Genomic DNA, 23,308 nt, shown 5'->3' with positions numbered 1-23,308 from the left:
AGATTTGATTCATTTAAGGTGCTTTGAAGCACACAGGAGCATATATATGATACCTAAAAGCACCTGTGTCTTTGCAATCCTTGGAAAAGACACAAGCATTTTAAGAAAGCTAGACAGATGCTACCTCTGATTCCTGCAAGCCCTGAAACACCTTTAAGATATCTGATCAAAAGTACTACAAAAAAAAGCCTATTATTTACATGCAGCTGAAACCAAATGGATGTTAATTCATGGAAACACCAGTAATGTTATGTCTCAAAAGTGTTTTTCCAAAAGGAAACTGGACTTTTTTTCCTGGAGGAAGAGGAGGAGGAAAGGGAGGGAGGGAGGAGGAGGAAGAGGAGAAGGGGAAGAAGAAGTAGTTTCATTTCTCATCCAAGAAGCTTCATTGGTTCTGGTAGAAAGTGGGGGCAATGGAAGGATTAGATTAAGATTAGATGGATGGAAGGATTTCCATTGCTCCTACTATCCTGCCAGAACCAATGAAGCTACTTGGATGAGAAGTGAAAGAACTTCTTCTTCTTCTTCTTCTTCTTCTTCTTCTTCTTCTTCTTCTTCTTCTTCTTCTTCTTCTTCTTCTTCTTCTTCTTCTTCTTCTTCTTCTTCTTCTTCTCCTCCTCCTCCTCCCCCCTTCCTCCCCCCTCTCTTCCTCTTCCTCCTCCTCCTCCTCCTCCTCCTCCTCCTCCTCCTCCTTCTTCTTCTCCTTCTTCTTCTCCTTCTCCTCCTCCTCCCCTCTCCCCCCTCCCCCCTTCCTCCTCCCTCCCTCTTCCTCCTCCTCCTCCTCCTCCTCCTCCTTCTTCTCCTTCTCCTTCTCCTCCCCCCTCCCCCCTTCCTCCTCCCTCCCTCTTCCTCCTCCTCCTCCTCCTCCTTCTTCTTCTTCTTTCTCCTCCCCCCTCCCCCCTCCCCCCTCCCCCTTCCTCCTCCCTCCCTCTTCCTCCTCCTCCTCCTCCTCCTTCTTCTTCTCCTTCTCCTCCCCTTCCCTCCCTCTTCCTCTTCCTCTTCCTCCTCCTCCTCCTCCTCCTCCTGCTCCTCAAAAACAGCCCAGTTGCTTTTTTTGAAAAAAGCACCTTTGAGACAACTATGACCTGGAGGACTAGGAATCTCCACAGATACCAGTAATGTATAAAACTGAGTGTGAAAAAGAGGTGATCAAATTTTCTTTCGAATGGGCAGGAAGCCTCTTTGTGTCCCTTTACTGGAGGCGTGCATCCAATACAGGATGGAATGGATGGGTCCAGGATGCCAATGAGATTAGTGTAGATTAGATTTCATTTAGACTGCCGTGCTCCTCCTTCTAATAGGTTAGATTTGATTTAGGCTGTCTTTAATAATCTATTCCATTGCATGAAAGATTAGTTTCCTACAGTAGAGGAGGACTTTGGGCAACACCCACTTTGTGTGTGTATGTGTGTGTGTGTGTGCGCGTCCCCAGATCCTGGACCTTTAAAGTCCTAAAAGGGGTGTATACAACCAGCTGAAATACATCTGTGATTAGTAGTCAATGTTATTTCAGGAGGCTCATGAATTTTCCTATTATGCAAAATTAAGACTGCTTCCTTGACAGATTTTCCATAATAGCTGAGGTAGCGATTTCCATTCCTATGCTATTCCCCACTCCCTGCTCCTCCTGTTCGTAAGCAAACATTCTGGCTAAATTAGAAATTAATTATTAGGGCTGTGCAGCTATTGCAATCAAGAGCAACTGGGAAATCCTCGTTGAAATCCACCCTCAGCCATGGAAGCTCCCTGAGGAACCATGGGTCCTCAGCAAAACCTATAAGGCTTTTCTCAAAAAAAAAAGCTATTTCATTGCCAAAAGCTCTTGAATAAAGTGCATAATAGACATCTAACAAAGAAAAAGAAATACCCATTAAAACCCAGAAAGCTGCTTTAGTGAATGCCAAAGCAAAAGTGTAGGATCTACAACTCTTTAAAGCAGCTACATCTTTTCCTAGGACTGTGTTTCTTGCCCTTTGCAGCTGCCACATGATCTTGGAAAACACAGGAGGCAGCTGTGAAAAGCTGCAGATCAGTGCTACAAGCATTCACACGTTCATTCTGAAATGTCGTTTGGAAATAAAACCTGAAGGACTGCCCGGTCCTATTATTTCTTTCTCAAATGCAATTCGTAGGTAACGTGATGCCCTGCAGATATGTTGCTACCATTTTATAATCACCGGTGGCATGTGTTCCTGCTTTTCAAAAATATATCTGAGGCTACCTAAACAGAAACCACATCTTTTCTGAAGCCTCTAATTCATATTCAAGACTGAGCTTCGGCTGCTCATTGTCAAGTCTGCAAAGATTTCAGTCTCTCTCCAGTTACGGTGTCTCTGAAAACAGCTACTATCCTTCCTTCCATAAATAGCACCATGTGGCTGCCTCTGTTCTGAGAGTTTGGGAGGGAGCAAATATAGAGATTTGGACTCTAAAAATACCTTCCCTTTCCCCCCCCCTTCAAGCACCATTTTTAATGCTAGTTAACCAATTGATGGATGCAGAAATTGTGCTTTTGATTTAATGCAGAAAATGCCCTCTAGTGGGGCTACTGTGACAACATGCAATGCAAATTTGTTCCACAGTCTATTGCTTTCTTTCTCTTTCTTTCTTTCTTTCTTTCTTTCTTTCTTTCTTTCTTTCTTTCTTTCTTTCTTTCTTTCCTTCCTTCCTTCCTTCCTTCCTTCTCTCTCTCTCTCTCTCTCTTTCTTTCTTCTTTCTTTCTTTCCTTCCTCCCTCCCTCCCTCCCTCCCTCCCTCCCTCCCTTCTGCTAAAATGGTTTTTAAAACCTGCTTTTTTTCAGGTCACATGTGCATAGCTTAATTTAGCAATAGGCAGCCCTTGATATAGAAAATCCATTAACTCACATCTGAAAATTAAGGATATATTTCACACAGTGTAACAGCAGCTGCAGCCGTGCTTATTTTTAGCTCCACTGTGTGAAAATGATGAAGCTCGAATACTAATAGTTTCGGTGTATGAAAGGGAAGGGATTTACAGAGACTATCTCTTTAAGAAACGATTTCTTTTATAGACAAGGAATCCCTTCTTCCCCCGCCCTCTCTGCCAAATGTAGGCAGAATCTATAATAAGATTGGCATCATCAGAATATTAGAAGGCAAAGGAATGCGTGGGTGTTGATTGCTGGCTATTGTTATAAATTAATCAACAAAATTACAGGAGTCTAACCGAGTAAGTGTACAAGGAACGTGTGTTCCCTGAAGCAGCTTCTCTACAATGTTCCAGCTTGTAAGGGCAGCACGGATGACTCAGAGAGAGATGTGGCATCACAAAACGATCATTTAGACTTCTAAAAGTCTATCGATTTTCCCTCTGAAAACACTCCTCATTGTCCTGATGAAGGAACAGGGTTGGCTGATCCACATTTGTTGAAGTCCGGTTTAATTGGTCACCAGCGAGGAGATCTGACATTGGCATCCGTGTAACCCTCATGCTAAGGAGTGTGCAATGCTTCTGGCAGAGTACCAAACCAGCTGAGCTGTGTAAAAAGAGCTGGTGGTGAGAAAGACGGGGCGGCAAAGTTGGTCTTGATGAGGAAAGTCATCTCTCTCTTCATATTTTCTGCAGAAAGGAATGATCAAACAGAACAAGAGGAAAGGAGAGAGATCAAGCAGAGGCTGACGAGAAAGGTAAGATCCCTCTACATCTTCTCTGTCTCGACCAAATATTTAACATATAGTTACTGTGATGATGATGCTCCCAAACTGATTTTCTCATTCATGCTGTCTGAGCTACTGAAACCTGACTAGCAGTGAGAAGATGCTTTGGGGCAGGTCCTGCAACTTTTTCTCACCTCTGATAACACCTTTGAGAGAATTATTTATTTTATTTATTTTATTTTAATTCCATTTATATCCCGCCCCTCTCCAAAGACTCAGGGCGGCTTACAAGCTTATGCAGTCTTTTGGATACAGTCCAAGAATAAGCATAATTAAATCATACCCTTTGCTGGACAACAATTTACCATTTGCATGTAGCTTAACAAGGAGTGTGTGCGCTGGCTAACATCTCAGAGGACAAATTCATGCTTCAAACTTTTCTTGACAGCCTTGGTAATTGCGCCAAACTAAAAGTGTGAGGTTCTACTATGACAAGTGTATTATTCTTTTCTTAATAAGCAAAATGAAACACATAGCTAGAGGAGACTTTGCTAGGCAACAGAGTGTATGAGAAGGTTCTTGGCCATTTACTGGGTCACCATCTAAATATGAGAAAGCAGTGTGATGCAGCAGCTAAAAAAGCCAATACAGTTTTGGTCTATATTAACAGACACATTGCATTCAAATCACAGGAGGTAATAATGACACAGTTCTCTCTACTCTGCCCCTACATAACGCCTGGAATATTGTGTCCAGTTGGGGCATTAAATAGAATATGGAGTTAGTTCAGAGGAGAGCTACTATATTTATATATATATTTATATATTTATTAGATTTTTATACCGCCCTTCTCCTGAAGGACTCAGGGCGGTGATAATTCTAAGGACACTGGAAACCAAACCTTATGAATAATTAGGTGTGTTTAGCTTTGCAAATTAGATGACTAAGATGCATGTAAAAGGCTATACAAGAGGGACTTTTCCTGTTGTCTGGGGAAACTTAAGTGCAAGACAAGAATCAGTGGGTTGAAATAAAAGAAAATAAGATTCATGTTCAAGAGGAACTTCCTGATTGTAAGAATTCTAAGCAAAATCATGGTTTATCTAGAGCTATGGTTGATTCCATCTCTCCTTCCTTAAGTTTTCAAAAAGGGTTGGATGGTTATCTGTCAGGAACAAATTTGGTGAATGACTAACTCTAAGAAGGGAACTGGACTAGATGACCTATAAGGTTGTCTCATCAATCTGTAAGTTCTGCAATTCTATGAAACAGTAAAGGGGATTACGTCTGATTAGCTTGGATTTTAGATTCAGCTAGAAGATGTGCTGAATGCATCACAATTTTATAATTGAGGGAGATTCCTACTGCATCACACCTAAGCATATTGCACACAAAGTGAATGGAAGGCAAGGATTTTGCAATCTTTTTCCTCAGTGTGGATATCTCTCTAGGTCTGCGGGACTCCTCCCACCAAAAACTCAATACACAGAGTTAAAAATGGGATGGGGGTATTTATTTACAAGAGACAGGATCCTAATGCAAGCAATTGGAATTAATGCTGAGCCAAAGCTTCCTGATAATCAGCCACATTACATTTCTCTATGCCAGTAACAAGAAGTGCTGCCTAAGGACAATTCTCAGAAAGGGATGCATTCGCTCATTCATTCCCCAAGAGAATGCACAGATCTTTTGTGGAAGTGCTAAATATAGTCTGGTATTAAAAATACATTGCAAAAGCTCCTACAAGTTTCTCCCTCAATGTACTTTCTATGAATAGAAAGTAGATGAGAGTGAAATTTTCTGCCATTTCATCCAAGTTCCTCATGTAGGATTTTCAAACACTGCCAGATGTTGAGTGACTGAATCAGTGGGAAAGTAGTACTATTATGTCACCTGGCAACAAATGTACATTGTGTGTTTCTTTGCTCTTGGGCATCCATTCTTGAGCTGGTCTTGTTCTCAGTGAATTTCCCAATGATTATCTTTTAGATTATAGGAAATTACTGCAGCCAACAAATCTGCTGTTTATCAGGAAGTGCCTAGCAACCCATTAGCTGCACGCTCTATTCCTTAAAAGAGAGAATATTTGAATGGAGGTGGTTCTCAACTTACCACTGGTTGCTTAGCAACCATTTAGGGAAGGGGGTTGGACTAGAAGATCTCCAAGGTCCCTTCCAGTCCTATGATTCTATGTTTTTATGGACCCTGAAAAGGTACTTAATTGGATTCAAACTTCCTATGTAACTATGTTTTGAGCACTAAGCAGCCAGCCTGCATTTGTGGCTGTTTGCAACATTCCATAGTCATGATTTATGACATTTTTGCCAGAAATCGATGTTGATTTGTGGTTTCCAGCAAAAAAAACACCCATGGGGAACAAAAGGGTTCGCTTATCAACCATGTTATTTGCTTAATGACCATGGTGTTTGCTTAAAATCACTGCAAGTTATGTTGTGAAATTGGGGCAGTCAAGTGATGATCTTCTTAACAATTGTCCCAACTGACAACAACATAATTGCAAGCTCAATTATGGTCATAAGTTGAGGATTACCTGTAGTCCTTTAGTAAGAGAGTGGACAGTGTAGGCGGTCCTTGACTTACGACCACAATTGAGCCTAAACTTTCTGTTGCTAATTGAAACATTTAAGTGAATTTTGCCTCATTTTACAACCTTTCTTGCCACAGCAACCTTTCTCGCTGCAGTTGTTAAGTTAGTAACATGGTTGTTAAGCGAATCTTTCTTCCCCACTGACTTTGCTTGTCAGAAGGTTGCAGAAGGGGATCACATCACCCCAGGACCCAGGTGTGAAACTCGCCACATCACGTGATGTGTCGCAACATATCGCGATGTTTTTCACATTGCCGGAGCTGGGGTGGGCGCGGCCTCCGCATGATGCAACCGGTCCATGGGCCGGCCATTTGACACCCCTGCCCCAGGACACTGCAACCGTCATAAATATGAGTCAGTTGCCAAACGTCTGAATTTCAGTCAGATGACCATGGGGATGCTGCAATGATCATAAGTGTGAAAAACAGTCATATGTCACTCTTTCAGTGCCATTCTAATTTTGAATGGTCACTAAGCGAACTGTTGTAAGTTGAGGACTACGGATTCCAACTTATGTTTGCACTGACAAATAGAAGTGCACGATGAAGGGAATGCAACTCAGTTTCATTACCTTGAAATAAACAAACAAACAAATTTAGCCTTTATTATTTCTCCAAATAACTCAAGGCAGTGAACACACACAATGCTCCTTCCTTCTCCTATTTTCCCCGACAGCAGCAACCTTTGTGAAGTGGATTGGCCTGAATGAGAATGAGTAGCCCAAAGTCACCCAGCCATCTTTCTAGCCCGATGCCTTAACCACTAGACCAGGGGTAGACAACCTTGGCTCTTTTATGACTCGTGGACTTCAACTCCCAGAATTCCTGAGCCAGCCATGCTGAGGGGAAAGGGAGAGGTTTCCAAGCTGAGCCATGGTGGCTCAGGAATTCTGGGAGTTGAAGTCCACGAGTCATAAAAGAGCCAAGGCGGCCTACCCCTGCACTAGACCAAGTTCTCCCTTTTATTGCAGTGTTACCTCAGAAAAGACTGAGATGGTTTGCAACGCAGGGTAATGTGGAGCAACGGGCTTGCTTCGTGCTTACACTTAAACTTACTTCTTGATCTGCAGACCAACCTCAAGGGAGTTTTTGAACAAAGCTTCATGGAAGTGAAGGATCCTTTCAAAGACGTGCCTGGTCTCAGCGCCAAGCACCCGTTTTCTCTCCCTGCTGCCAGGAGCTGAGTGAGCAAGCTGGCAGCAGAAAGGGGAAAGATTGTAAGAACATTGAAGATGGCTGTAAACAAATTTTGGCATGTCTAGCTCTGACAGGTGTCCAGAGGCTTTCTACTGCAGAGTTTCACGGGATGTTTTGCCATCTAGAGCCAAGAACATGCTGGAATGCACGTTAAGCGCAGGAACGATTATGCACGGATCTGTAAAAATGACATCACATATCCTCCTATACCCACTGCATTTAACGGTCAACCTGACATAAGTTCAGCTTTGATCATAGGTTTTTCATCTTCATAGTTTTAATAGATTGTGTTTCGAAATATATTTTTCAGGTGTGCCTTCCTAGTGGTATGCTCTGCTGGGAACTCAGATCTAAATCAAGAAATTATGTACCTAATGTAATATATAAAGAAGGGCGTGTCAGAAGCAAACTAGTTTTTAAAGTACTACACACAGCATTAAAAAGGAAAAAAAAAGTTTCTTAGGAGGTATCCAGTTTACAACTCTGCCCATAGCCAGCAGTTCAGTTCTCACCAGCTCAAGGTTGACTCAGCCTGCCATCCTTCTGAGGTCAGTAAAATGAGGACCCTGATTGTTGCGGGCAATAAGCTGACTCTGTAAACTGCTTACAGAGTGCTGTAAAGCACTGTGAAGTGGTATAGAAGTCTAAGTGTTACTGCTATTACAACAGAAAAATTCTAAAGTAGCCCAAGGAGTGTCATACTCTAAACTTTGGTCATGAATGAATAAGTGTATCAAATAGGAATACCTGTTGCATGCTGTTTTTTTATTTTTTTTATTTATTTTATTAAACTTATATACCCCTTACATTCCTAATTGTGTCCCAAAAATGTCAGCAAAGGAAATTTAGACGTTTCCATTAATATTCTCCATCCTAGTCCTTTTTTTTTTAGCAGCTCTTACATTTCACGAATTTTTCCTTTCACAGCTTAATCAACGACCTACGGTTGATGAATTAAGAGACAGAAAAATCCTCATCCGATTCAGTGATTATGTGGAAGTGGCAAAAGCACAGGATTACGACCGACGAGCAGACAAGCCATGGACCAGGCTTTCAGCAGCAGACAAGGTATTGTGGTGTTTCTTCTGTGACATATGCCTGCCAAAGGCCTAATGTTCAACCCTTATCTTGATGCCAGTTATAAGAGTAGTCCTTGGCTTACGATTATAATGGATCCTGCCCTTTACAGTCATAAATCGTGACGCTCATAAAGCAGGTCACCCTTCCAAGGACCCAGATTGTTGGAGGCACTATGTTGACTCTGTAAACCACTTAGAGGGTTGTAAAGCACTGTGAAGCGATATATAAGGCTAAGTGCTATTTCTATTATATGATTGACCCAATTTTACGACTTTTTTGTGGCAGTCATTAATCCGATCACCATGGTCATTAAATGAACACTGCAGGCATTAAGCGGAACCGTTGTTTGCTATGGGGCATTTTTGTTGAAAAGAGAAACGCATGGCATTTTTGTTTTTGGCAAAAACTTAAATCATGGTCATCTGTAAATGCCTGCAAATGTGGGCCAGTTGCCAAACACCCAAAACACCCAAAATGCAGTCATGTGACCGCAGTGTGTGTGTGTGTGTGTGTGTGTGTGTGTGTGCGCGCATGTTGTTGTAATTTCAGAACCAGATCATAAGTACCTTATGGGTCATTGTAACCTCAAACAGTCACTAAGTGAGTGGTTGTAAGTCGAGAACTACCTGTACATTAAACCAAAGCCACAGAAACGTAGAGTAAGAAGCTATTTAGGCCCTTGGGTCTGACCTCCCTGCTCAGAACATACATCTTAATTAAAACATCACCAAGGGATGCTTGTATGGCCTCTACTTGAACACATCCAATATGGGTTGCTTGTTCTAGTCAGACCGGTATTAACAGAATAACAGAATGTCAGAGTTGGAAGGGACCTTGGAGGTCTTCTAGTCCAGCCCCCTGCTCAGGCAGGAAACCCTGAACCCTTTCAGACTAATAGTTGTCCAATGGTCTTCTTCAAATCCTCCAGTGTTGGCACACCCACCACTTCTGGAAGCAAGTCGTTCTGCTGATTAATTGTTCTGTCAAAAAATTTCTTAGTTCTAGATTGATTCTTTTCTTGATTTGTTTCCATCCGTTGCTTCTTGTCCTGCCTTCAGGTGCTTTGGACATTGGGTTGAACCCCTCTTCTTTGTGGCAGCCCCTGAGACACTGGAAAACTGCTATTATGTCAGCCCTAGTCCTTTTTATTAAACTAGACATACCCAATTCCTGCAATGGTTCTTCGTATGTTTTAGCCTCCAGTCTCCTAATTTTTTTTAATTTTTTAATTTTAATCCCATTTATATCCCGCCCTTCTCCGAAGACTCAGGGCGGCTTACAATTTAAAGCACAAATCAATGTGCTTAGCAATAGCCTTCATTCTATGTATATGCCTGCTTATTAGGGCTTTCATACACCCCCCAAGCAGTATTATTACAAAGTCAGCTTAATTGCCCCCAACAATCTGGGTCCTCATTTTACCTACCTCGGAAGGATGGAAGGCTGAGTCAACCTTGAGCCTGGTGGGATGCGAACCTGCACTAACTGCAGGCAGCTGGTGTTACTTAAGAAGGCATTAGCCCACTGCTACACCAAGGCTCAATCAACTTTGTTGTGGTTCTCTGCACCTTTCTAAAGTGTTTACAGCCACCCATTTCAACAAATAATTTTCTAAATGATTATAAGGCTTTTTCATCAGAGGAAATAAAGAATAAGGTACCCTATTGTGATACCAGTGAATGCCTATCCCCACTTAGGGTGGTTGCGCTTCAATGGTTCCCGTGCCTTATTGATTTCTCCAGTAATTCTGAGTAGGTGGTGCTTCATGACAGTTTGTATTTCCATTTAAGATTTTGCAATATACCTTGCTTACACTGAGAAATGAATCTTTGAAATAGATTTTCCTTCCATGTGCTGAAATGAAAAATCACTGCAGCCAAGCTGCTCATATAAGAATAGTACAACAGGTCAATTGAGAATATATGCGCATATTTTGGCCATGTGCCATCAAGCCGGAGATAGATCCAAAGAGAGGCATATTGATCTTTATTTAACACAGTAAGGTGTGATCTTGCAATTCACTTATTTTTTACGATTTATTAAGAATATTTATATGGCCTCTCAACTTACAAGCGCCTTAGATAACCAGGGAGTTATCATCTTTGATAGTCTCACTGTCAATCCCTGATGTTTTGCTTTTGAACAATATAGTTGGATACAATGTTTCTCAAACTTGGCAATTTGAAGATGTGTGGACTTCAACTCTGTGCTGGCTGGGGAATTCTGGGAGTTGAAGTCCATACATCTTCAAGCTGCCAAGTTGAGAAACTGTTAGAAAGTTTAAAAAATTGGGATGGCATAACTGAAGTCTATAACACTATGGGCAGACCTGGGGGCCTTACCCATACTTTTGGATGTGGGGGATGGAATATAAAACAGAGAGCAACGCTTTCTGTTTATTGTTTTTGTATCTATGTTTACAACACAACCACTTTAGGCTTTTACCTGTTCACACATGGCAATCACCTCAATTTGATTTGTTAGGCATGGTGGAAAAACAGAACCTATAAAAGAGCCATTTCATGGAACCCTCCATTGATGGAGTTACTCTATTGCCACCCACTTGCTAGGGATTTGGAACAGACTTCAAGGAACTGTTCAGTTGGAAAGGCTTATGATTCTTTACTGAGAAGGATAAGATGTCATTTCAGTTAAATTTTAAGCTGTGCCTTTTCTTGCCAGTTTTAAAGGATTAATTAATCTTGTTTCTGTTTGAATTTTTCAGGCAGCTATTCGTAAAGAGTTAAATGAATACAAAAGTAATGAAATGGAGGTACATGCATCAAGTAAGCATTTGACAAGGTCAGTTGCCCAGATAGTATATATTCATCCATTAAATATCATAGTCTATCTGTCTGTTGGTCTATCCATCCATCCATCCATCTATATCTATCACCTATCTATCCTATCTGTATCATCTATTCTCTACTATTTTCTCTCTCTCAACTCTTATCTGTCTGTCTGTCTATCCAGTGGTGGGATTCAGCCGGTTTGCACAAGTTCGGCAGAACCAGTAGCTAATTGTTTTGTTGCCCAGGCCCAGAATGGGCTTCCGGAAGCAGCATCCACACAGAGAACCGGTTGTTCACATATTTGAATCCCACCACTGTATCTATCATCTATTTATCTATCTATCATCCATCTCTATCTATCTAATCTACCTATTTTTTCTATCTATCATCTATCTATCTCTATCTATAAAATCTGCAGAATGTTCTACCCCACTGCAGCATTCTTCCATGATTGGAACACTCTAGGTTGATCACCAGGACCAGAGATTTAGTCTTCCCAGCTTTCACCTTCTCACATTCTGATGAGAAATTCCCTTAAGATTGGCTCCAGCATGACTCTGAAAGACCAAACCTCGGAAAACTAAACCTCTGGTCCCGGTGACCACCCCAGTTGGATCCTGCAACATTATGCTGGGGCATGCCTATTTCCCTTCATTCATGAGTTGCTGGGGTGCCCAAGGTGATTGAAATGAAACTGATCTGTCTGCTTTTCATCCCAAACTCACCATCAGTTTATTTGGTAATTCTCTAAGCTTAAGCATTTAGTCTCAGGTTGGTCAAGTAATGAAAAATACACTGCTGTTATGCAAAAGAACAGGAACAACAAACCTGAAACATCAAATTATCAATAAATATTCAGCACAATTTGAGTGAGCACAGACCATTTTTAAACAAAAGGTAACTTATGGTGTACACAGAAATACCAATTCAGTAGTATGATAAAGTTCAGCAGTGAAAATTACAAAAGGCAGTTCCAGTAATTATTCTCTTAAAGCATGTACACCTATCTTTTGATTGCAACCAATTTGTGAATATAACCTACTGATCAATTGCCTCGCCTGAGCCCCCTCATTAACTTTAAAATTTTGAGGAAAATAAAAGTTTCAATTTGACTACCAATAGGTAGGTAGGTAGGTAATAACTAACTGACTGACTGACTAACTCATGCTTAGGTCATTGCATGCTACCATTTCTTACATGAAGTTGTTTTTTGTGACAGAACTTCTAAAGAATTGCCATAGTCACTGTTTTTTTTCCCTTTTAACTTCTAGATTCCACAGGCCATAGAGATTTTCTTCTGCGAAGAATTTGTCTACTTTTTTTGATATCCACCACTGAACATGCATCAGGGAAAACGTGAAGACCTTTCTCTGAGGTTCAGTCTATGAGAAGCTGATGTTTCAGGTTTAGGAAAGACTGCAAATTCCATCTCTGCAGCTCATCTTTAAAAAGATCTATCCATCGAGGGCCGTCACCTTGGAGCCGCAGCCCTCAAGGGGTGGGAAAATTCACTGACAATATTGAACTCATCCAAAAGGAAATGACTGCATTCCTTTGCTACTTGTTTTAAACTGAATTGCTGCATATCTTGAGAAAAGAGATGTTGTGCATGTACAGGCTCTACCATTCCAAGGCCTCCGACGTAATGGACACGGCGCACACCATCATTCAGTATTATCATGGTGACAAGACATTGGGGACTTACCACAATTAGTTTGTACAAAACACTTAAGTTCATGTTCTATAAAGTTATTTACTATATTGTTTCTTTTCTTTTTATATATATATATATAATGTCTAACAAAACACTCCTCTTTTTTTTGAACTGTTCATTTTTTTTGTTAATTAAATGATTGCTTACTGCAGAAAACAATTCCGCAGACCTCCATGTTTTATGGGATTTAGCATCAGAGTTTAAAGGAACACGGGAAACGATTTGATTTTTTCTTTCCCTCAAACAAGTTTTATTATTAGGGCTTCCATTTTCTAGAAGGAAGATTCAAGTGTAGGACTGCAAAAAATGGATGTTATTGGGTTGATTTTTTATCATGGTAACTGAGATGTTGAACTAGTAACTAGTTACTAGTTCATTGGAAAAATGGTAGTTAAAGGGCGAGAACCTATTTTAGGCTACGATTATTTAAAAGGGCAGGATTAAAAGGCAGAATATCTGTATGTGTGAAATGGTTGCAATCTGTTTGTTTGCACAGTACGATGTGAAATTTGATAACCGCCTTCCTTAATGGAGAAAGAGCTCCTATTAGAAGAGCTATGGAAGTAAATGAGTTTTTTTAAAAAGAATATTTTCATCTGAATCCTGATGTGAACAACCACAACTGCTTCAGTATCTGGTGAATGCAGTTGTACACCCAATGATCTCAGATCACTTCCCACCAATACTTTTGGATGAAGTCTCGCAAGAGTAAAATCAATAGACAAAAATATGTAATGTTGCAAATTGAGTGTACAAGACATACCTATTTTTTTTCCGTAAGAATTACAAGTCCTCCACATTGCAGACAAAATACAAAGAATAAAACCATGGTATGGAAAATGCAGACCTATGCAATCATTAAATCATTCAGGCAGACATAATTCACAAGGCATATTCAGGAACCAGCTAGAAATTACTAATCTCATAAACATTTCACTGTTGGAAGAACTAAAAGACCAGGTTAGGGACAGATCATCATAGGAAAAATTGGTCTATGTGATTGCTAAGAGTTGAGAACGTGAAGGAACGTAATCAGTCAACCAGCCATTAATCAATCACAAACGGTGTTATGTGACAGCATTTGATTGATCACAAGTAGTGCAAATCTGAGTTAAGGCACTAAAAATGATGTCAGGGAAAAGAATAAAACACAGTAAAATCATACCCCACAATGAAATTCCCGACAGGACAAACACTGTCTCTCTCCTTTGCACTTCTGAGTAAATTATTAATATATGTACTCAGTCTGGTTTATGCATGCTTAAAAATATCCTGTTTTTGCATTATGCAAGATGTTATTCATAAATATGTTGCAGTTTATATGCGTGAGTAATCCCTACTCCTAAGACTGGGAGGATGATTATGCTGAAGTGTTTCAAAGGTCTATTACTCTTAAAATCCTGGGCTGCAGTTGCATACTGTACATATTGAGCAGTTTGCTTTCCTTTTTCATAATTCATTTTAATTGGGAGAAATTTTGTGCAGAAAAGATCCCTATAGATTACTGTTTACTGAAACTGAAATCAGAGTTGACCAAATCATAATAAGCTGTTAGCTCAATACAAAGCCACAGTGTCTCCAGACTATATACAATTATTCAGAAATTCTTCATAAAGTAGATAAATATTATAAAGAGACATGTGCATCAGCACAGCAAGACTCAAGCTAAGAGGTTGGGAGTATGAGGTACAATCTGGAACATGTTTTCATATGCCTGTTCTATTCTAATTTTCGGTTTCAAGAAAGCTGAAGAAAGCAAACAGAGTGGGAAGATCCACCCCTATTTAAGGAGGGAAGGGAGGAAAACTTTGGATCCAGTGGAACCAGTGTTTGACAAGTCGGCTCTCCAATCAGAATAATTTGCAACTGCACAATCACTGGTCATTTCATTCAGTGAACAGAGATATGAGATGATACCTGGATAAGAAAAGTCCTCAGCTTTTTGTCCCAGCTCATTATAATCCCCTTTGCGCCCCAAAATGTTGCTGAGTCTTCTGTCATCTCTTCTATAGGTGAAGCAGGCAGAGATCTCTCAACCATTTCTCATGCAACTTAAATTTGAGACACATCATCATCTCAGTAGTTATCCTATAAACTTCCAGAACTAAACACAGGCCTCTAAAAAGAGTTTGAGCAGAGCAGCATAGAAAGTTTTTTTTAAATTATTAATATATTTAAGTTTACAGACTGCCCAACTCCAGTGGCCTCTAGACAGCATACAAAACTGGTCTCTTTTAGCACCTCTTTCATAATGCTGGTTCATGTCTAACAAGGAACTGATAGGTCCATCTAGATCCATCATAACTCTTACATGCATTCAGAAAAAGTGCCACCATTTTACCTGTTCCCCTTAACTACCTCCTTCTCCTCTTTTCACAAACCATTCTTCATCATTCTCACTCTGCAGCTTGACATAGTCTCTCCTGAAATAAGTTACAGGTAGGTAATTAAAAAAATTCATAATGTGGCTTAACTGCTCCTCCCCAAACTATGCTTTCTATAAAATTTGTTCTGCCCAATTCACATGAATGCATTTAACTTTCAAAAATTCTCAGGTTTTTTTCCCATGCTTGATTGGAGATTAGGCTTTATTGTTTTCTGAATTTTGCCCAGGATTTGGTCACCTAGTAATATATGGCCACACAAACAGCAGTATTTCTAAATCTGAGTACCCTCCCAAGGGGCTGATTTCACCCTCCAGAGTTTTACAACACGCTATTACTGATAATACTGGAAGTTAAGCCTATGCAACAGAAAATTCCCCACTTATGAAAGTTGCTCTAGGATGACCTGACTTGGATTTAATGCTTTGGTTTCTTATTCCACTATGAGGAATTGGAAAGATTGCCTTAACTGCTGATTGGAGCGATCTAACCCCACAAAATACATAAATAATATATTTATGGCACACATTACTCCACGGAGGGGATCTCTGTGTAGCTATTTTCCAAGTTCCAATCTGCTTTGACCGCATCAATCGCCTTTATCAGAAAGATGTAAAGACCTGGATTTAGAGCAACCTAGAACTAAGGGATGCGGTGGCTCAGTGGGTTAGGATGCTGAGCTTGTCGATCAGAAGGTCGGCAGTTTGGCGGGTTGAATCCTGAGTGCCGCGTAACAGAGTGAGCGCCTGTTACTCGTCCCAGCTTCTGCCAACCTAGCAGTTCGAAAGCACATAAAAATGCAAGTAGAAAAATAGGGACCACTACAGTGGGAAGGTAACAGCGTTCCGTGCGCCTTTGGCGTCTAGTCATGCCGGCCACATGACCATGGAGACGTCCTCGGACAATACGTCCTTCGGCTTTGAAACGGAGATGAGCACCGGCCCATAGAGTCGGAAACAACTAGCACGCATGTGCGGGGGAACCTTTACCTTTACAGAACTAAGGAGAAATTTCTTGACAATGAGAGCAACTGATTAGTGGAACAGCTTGCCTTGAGAAGTTGCAAGTGCTCCATCACTGGAGGTTTATAAGAGATTGAGAGCCATTTGTCTGAAATTGTATAGGGTGTCCTGCTTAAGCAGCAATTGGGAATAAAAGACCTCCAAGGTCTCTTCCAATTCTATTATTCTATTAGTTTCCCACCTCCTGTGTCAGGATGCACACATGAACTCTATGTATAAAAGCCTCAGAAGCTGGAAGTGAGGATTTTGGTGGATTAGATTGGAATCCTTTACTGGCCAAGTGTGGTTGGAATTTGTCTGCAGCCCATAAGCTCTCCGTGTACATACAAGCAACAAGTGATAAATCATGATCATAATCATAAAATACCATCGTCATAAATCATAAGATACAACAGTGATAGTCATGGGATTCTAAATAAGCAATCAACATAAATCATAATAGAGTCAACATAAATCATAGATACAAACAACAAAGTAACAGTTATAAGAAGCTAAGGAAACAGGTAATAGGAAAGATGAGAACGACAACAGTAATATAGCCCCACTAGGTGTTTTGACAATCCAGGGCATAGGCAGTGTTGTGGGAATTAATACAGAGTGAGGGTATGGGAGAAAAAAACTGTCCTTTTATCTAGTTGTTTTGGTATGCAATGCCCTGCAGGGTCATCTTGAGGGAAGAACTTGAAACAGATTATGTCCAGGATGTGTGAGGTCTGTAGACATTTTCACAGCCCTCTTTCCAGCTTGTGTAATATACAGGTCCTCAATGGAAGGCAGGCTGGTTGCAATTGTTTTTTTCCTGCAGCCCTAACTATCCGTTGTCTGTGTCTGTCCTGTTTGCTTGCTACGCCAAACCAGACAGTTATAAAAGGTAAAGGTAAAGGTTCCCCCGCACATGCGTGCTAGTCGTTTCCGACTCTAGGGGCCGGTGCTCATCTCTGTTTCAAAGCCGAAGAGCCAGCGCTTGTCCGAGGACGTCTCCGTGGTCATGTGGCCGGCATGACTAGACGCCAAAGGCGCACGGAATGCTGCTACCTTCCCACCGTAGTGGTCCCTATTTTTCTACTTGCATTTTTACGTGCTTTCGAACTGCTAGGTTGGCAGAAGCTGGGACGAGTAACAGGCGCTCACTCTGTTACGCGACACTCGGGATTCAACCCGCCAAACAGTCGACCTTCTGATCGACAAGCTCAGCGTTATAGAGGTATATAATTCCTTGGTAGAACTGTATCAGCAGTTCTACAAAGCAGATGTGTACATTTCCACGTATAGATTGTTGTAAGACTAAGCGATGGGCACAACAGATTTTCATATTAGTCCCTTAAATAAGAAAAGAAAATACCTTCAATCTCACCCTCTATCCCTTGAAGTTCTTTCTAATAGAGTGAGTTGGTTTAAATCAAAATTCAGGAGGACCACCTAGTGGGAATAAAAATTATTGCAGAAAGAGAAGCACTTTTCAAAGTAAATTCCATCTAACTCAGCTCTATTGGATGAAATCACAGAAAGTCTACTTGCAGGTTAGCCATTAGGGTATAAAACAATTAAAGAATTTTGAGCTGAATGAGCATCTCCCTTTAAAAATATTTTTCAATAAAAATAGTGCTCAATGTTGAAAAAAAAGGAAATATTTAATATTTTAGTTCCTTCATTTGGAAATTCACAATACCTTAGTTCTCATTGCTGCCATTAAATTCATAAAACCTTAGCTCTCAATCTTGTCCATCCAATTACGTTGTCAGAAAAAAAAATGGTTCTCTTGATTTATCCTCTGAATCTCAAGTTAATCTTTTGATCAATCTTATTGAAGTTCTCATCCCTATTAGATTATAAATTACATAGAAACAATTCTACAGGGAACTTCTAGATTTGGGAAAGTAAAACCACAACAGCAGAGAGGCAGATTTAACACCTGTGCCAATTTCAATTGTTAATGCAGTAATTATGGGGCCACTTGATTTAGCATGCAAATTACCAATCAAGGAGAATATTTGTACTCAGTGTTGCCTAATTTGGGTAATAAACCTCTGCAAGAAAACAACCAGCCTCAGAGAGCACCAAGGACCCCTCACAGCAAAATATAAATATCTTCTAAATGGTGGCAGACTTCTCTAGTTTGCAAACAGGTTATCAAGCTGCAGGATTCTTCTGTATTAACATTTGGGTGTACAAGAATGGAAATCCCCCCCAAAAAAGAAAAAAAAACCCCGTTATTTCTAACTACATAAATAGAGTTGGGTTCAAACTTAGTTGCACTTGGAATCAATAAAGCAGAAATGGCTTCAACTCACTTTTCACATTGATTTCAGTGGAACATAATTGCAAGTTAGACCCAATGCACAGTACATTTGATGGAGTATGAGAACGTGATCCAGAAAACCATAATCTGACAGGATGAAAAATGGACAGCCAGAGAATATTGAATAAATTTCCCTGTTAATAATGGCCATTCCATAGAGGGCAACAGTGAGAATACAGAATCAGCAAAAATCTGAGAGGCCTAGCTTGATTCAAGGATTCAAGCCTGAGGAGGCTGCTACCTGAAAAAAAAATCCTAATATGGTAATTTTGTTTTGGTAAATCAGTGAGGGGAACTTGATATCGTAAAAAGGTTTACTTGCTTATTTATTTTTCATATTTTATCCCTAACTTACTTACTTACATTTATTTATTTATGAATGAATGAATGACATTTATTTGCTGTCCATCTCATGGTTCAGATAACTCTGAGGGGCTACAAAAAAGTAAAATCAGAAATAAAACCCAGAAGACAGTGTCATCAAAGGAAACAACCATCTCCTCCACCCACAGAGATAGGAAATAGACAAAAGGCCCTTCAGTTACTCCAACACAAGGCCTGCCTGGGGAATAGCTATGTTTTTAATTCTCCTCCAAAGCTTGTTCAGGTGAGCAACATGCAAATTTTCAGAGGGGTGCTGTTAAAAGGGGGCAGGAGCTACAACAGAGAAAACTCACCTCCTGGGTCCTGCTAGATGACATTGATTGATGGGACCAGGGACAAGCCAACTCTGATACATCTCAGAGGACAGGCAGAATCAGGCAGAGACAATCCTTATGGGTAGGGCCTCTGCAATGTAGGGCTTAAAGGTGACAAGCAGCAGCTTGAATTTCCCCCTGGAAGGCCACTGTAATTAATGCATTGCACAGCATATGGGTGTTATGTTGGTAAGGGGTACTCTACTAATCACTGCTCATCCTGCTGATTTTTTATGAGCTATAACTTCCAAGCAATTTTTTTAAGAGATCCTCATATAGAATACATTTCACTATTTCATCCAGGAGATGACCAATACATAAATGACTGTATGAAGGAAAAGGTCCAACTGGTATACAACATGAACTTGTATGAAGGTTCTTCTGATCACGGCTTCTACCAGCTGTTCAAGCGGGAACTGCGAGACAAGGAGGACCCCCCACATTATGCACCAGGCTTGAACAGGGCAGTGGAGGATCTCCAGAACGGTGCAGTTCAAACACACGCAGCCATTCAACCTTGCTAGGGTGTTGTCCGATCTTGTTTCCCCCACCCAGTCCCCGCACTCACCGACTTGCAGTCAGCTCAGGAAGATATCATGATCAAAGTATTGAAAAGAAATGAAGAGGAACAGGATGGTTGCCCCTTCGCTATCCAGACAGGCCATCACAAAGAGTAATCAGTGCCATTTCCACACTATGCCCCAGCCTGAAAACGCCATACTTCACACCAGGTATGGCTTGTGTGGGTAGAAATCCTTAAATAATAATTATATAAATATAATTCAGCAATATCTGGAGGGTATAATAAGCTGTATTTATAAAAGAAAAGTAATAATTAGGGTCATTATTTCACCACCCTATTTTGCCTATAGGCTTAAAAATTGCCTATATTTTCAATGTTTATCCAAGGAAAAATCTATTAGACTTTTGTTCCTCTGTTAGTATGCCATTCCAATGGGAATTATATTGTAAGACAAATCATTCACTTTAACATTCCTGTTAGATATTGTCTTTTCCTGAAACCTGATTTAGTAGGTTTTTTTTTAAAAAGTGGAAAAAGTAGAACATATGCTTCAATGAACTCATAACCATGAAAATTTGACTTTCCATGAAAATATAATATGTAGAAAATTTATCACTGCAAAATTACATTAGTATTACATTCGAAGGAAGCATTTAAGCTATCATTCCACTACGTACTCAGAGTAGTCCATTAAATTAAATGTATCCCCAAATATAGATTTCTTTACATAACTTCCTTGAATGATAGAGGAAAAATTACTACCAATTTTTCTTTATTAATCTTTTGTTAAAAAATACTTTAATCTTCTAAGGTACAATTTTCTATAATTTTAAAAATACACTTACAATACAGCTGAAGGATAGAGTTACAATTTTAGACCAGCAATTTCAGTTGAACCTATTATGACAGAGAACTTTGAAAAAACCTTCATAAAACTTTTAAATTTATTTTTAAATCTCTAAAGATTTCTAATTATTTTATACCTAGTATATTGCCATTTTAATGGTAATATTATGAAAATATCCAATGTACCTGATGAACCAGCATATTGAATTTAGATTTACTCACTGTTAAAGAAATTCAATAAAATCAATAGGTCAACAAATAACAAATGTATTCATTATATGATAAGTTTTATCCAGATATCCCTCAAGGACAGTAGTCCTGAGAACACAGAACAGATCAAATTATACGCTTCCTATTAGTTATTTCTGAGATTTTAAAAGCCCAACCTTAGAAACTACAAAAGGAGATATGGTGTGGCTGGATATTAGGATAAAGAGGAACATTACATCTGAAGGATTTAATGGACATTGGTCTCACATTATGTCCCAAACATAATGGCAAAAAATAGTTTACTTTATAAGTTACTAGTCAGAAAACTGAGTTTCTCAGAATATTCAGAATTAGATTTTAGATTGCCTTTTGTAAATTAGATCCAAGTCATCTAAAGTTATTTATGACTAACTTCTATGAATGTCACTTGTAGTTAGCTGGCCATTGCATATTAAGAATGTCTCATATTAAGAATGTTGTTTTTATAATGGCATTTAAAAAAATAACATTAAGCTGAATGAGTTACAATAACAATTGAAATAATTTTCATGAAAATTGTTTGCTCTTTATAATTATGTCTAACCAATAATGTCTCAGAGGTAAATTTACTGGTCGGTCACATTAAAATGCAGTATAAATATATACAGTCTTTCATTTTTTTTGCATTTACACTCTAAATTATGTTACAATTTTCTACCTTCTGCCATAAAGAGGGATTGCAACCCTTTGCGAACATTAAGCAATTCTTCTTCATGCTGTGAGTAAAAAAATAAGCATAATTTATTTTTTAAAATAATTTCCCCAAAACTTTGTTTAAAGTTATATAATAAATACAGAATTGAATGTATGATAAAAAGATAATATTTACCATTTCCTTAAGAAATTTATCTTGAATCTCCTTAATATCTTCTTTCAATAAATGTACCTGAAATGCATACAAAAAATTATTTATTTTGAAGCAAACTTGAATCTATAACTGATAGTAAGGGCAAATAAATGGCTTTACAACGCTTCCAACACATAGTCATTTCAGAATTCTGTGTTGGTATAACATGGCTTCTAGGCTGCAACTTATCACTAGTCTGTAACAGTATTTCAAGAGTCGTAAGCACTTCTTTTAAAGGTTCATTCAGAGTTATCCGTCTTCTATCATTTGCTTTTCGAGTTCCGAAATTCACATTTTCTATGTTTCAAAACTTCAAACAGAAACCTTTGAGGGAGATGGGTGGTTCAGAAATGTGATAAACAAAAAAATAAATAAAACTGCCTCCAAGTTTGTAAGCAATCCTGATGTTCTCAATAATTGTTCTGACTTTGCTTATAAGACTAAACTACTGATTATCTTGTCTACAGATTGGGGGGAAAAACTGAGAATAATAATAGGCATATAAATCATACACCCAGACAAATTCCTCTGAGGCCACAATTTTGTATTGGGAATGATTCAGAGACCCCAAAAGATCATGGCAGAACTATTTACTGATAGGCAAAGCTGATTCAAATTATGGTAAATGCACAGAGAAACAGCAGTCAGCACACATTAAGATTGGAAAATTATGCTCACAGATGCCAACAGTATGCTTGCTGAATCATATTCTACCTGTGGGACTGCCCTAAACACTATAATTAAGCACAGGTTGAAAACAGGAAGAGGTGGGTGCCACTGGTTCTAAAGTTATGAGGCAGGAAAACAGGAAAGGTTTCAGATTTTATGCTCCAGAATATTTCAGGACACAGGGAAGGAAGGAAGGAAGGAAGGAAGGAAGGAAGGAAGGAAGGAAGGAAGGAAGGAAGGAAGGAAGGAAGGAAGGAAGGAAGGAAGGAAGGAAGGAAAGAAGGAAGGAAGGAAGGAAAGAGAAAGAAAGAAAGAAAGAAAGAGAAAGAAAGAAACAAAGGAAGAAAGAGAAAGAAAGAAAGAAAGAAAGAAAGAAAGAAAGAAAGAAAGAAAGAAAGAGAAAGAAAGAAACAAAGGAAGAAAGAGAAAGAAAGAAAGAAAGAAAGAAAGAAAGAAAGAAAGAAAGAAAGAAAGAAAGAAAGAAAGAAAGAAAGAAAGAAAGGTGTATTGACTGATTGTTTCATAAGGAAAGTTTAACATTCGTTCTAGGTTTGCAACATAAACACTAATAATTATTACAAGGAGTAGAAAATTCAGACCGTATTAACTTTTTTGGGGCAGTAGCTATTTCAATTCACATTTTTTTTTGTATATTGAAAGTAGGTGTTAGAAACAGTATTTTTTAGAGGGGGGGTATTTTAAATCAACTGTACTTTTGACTAGCATACAAAACCTTGCTTATTCAAGTTAATTTCTTCCTTGTT

General features: G+C 39.3%; 3 protein-coding genes across 3 annotated transcripts in view; 2 read left to right on the top strand and 1 right to left on the bottom strand.

Moving 5' to 3' along the window:
- The window catches only part of PHACTR3 (phosphatase and actin regulator 3), a 152,124-nt gene extending 139,491 nt beyond the window's left edge, over positions 1-12,633 (top strand). The window contains exons 9-12 of the mRNA XM_083360895.1: positions 3,586-3,647; positions 8,349-8,489; positions 11,227-11,303; positions 12,565-12,633. Of these exons, the coding sequence (XP_083217021.1) occupies positions 3,586-3,647; positions 8,349-8,489; positions 11,227-11,303; positions 12,565-12,580 (296 nt within the window). The 3' untranslated portion in view covers positions 12,581-12,633. The remainder of the gene's footprint in view (positions 1-3,585; positions 3,648-8,348; positions 8,490-11,226; positions 11,304-12,564) is intronic.
- The window catches only part of TUBB1 (tubulin beta 1 class VI), a 917,325-nt gene that overhangs the window by 630,556 nt on the left and 263,461 nt on the right, over positions 1-23,308 (top strand). The gene's annotated exons all lie outside the window — the stretch shown is intronic.
- Positions 21,673-23,308, bottom strand: part of SYCP2 (synaptonemal complex protein 2) — a gene marked incomplete at both ends in the record, with an annotated part of 52,457 nt that continues 50,821 nt past the window's right edge. The window contains 2 exons of the mRNA XM_083358122.1: positions 21,673-21,744; positions 21,858-21,914. Coding sequence (XP_083214248.1) covers positions 21,673-21,744; positions 21,858-21,914 — 129 coding nt within the window. The remainder of the gene's footprint in view (positions 21,745-21,857; positions 21,915-23,308) is intronic.

This window comes from Vipera ursinii (genome assembly GCF_947247035.1).
Source record: "Vipera ursinii genome assembly, chromosome: 3".
Lineage (NCBI taxonomy): Eukaryota > Metazoa > Chordata > Lepidosauria > Squamata > Viperidae > Vipera > Vipera ursinii.
The sequence above is the reverse complement of the archived record's forward strand: the minus strand, read 5'-3'. Positions and strand labels throughout refer to the sequence as shown.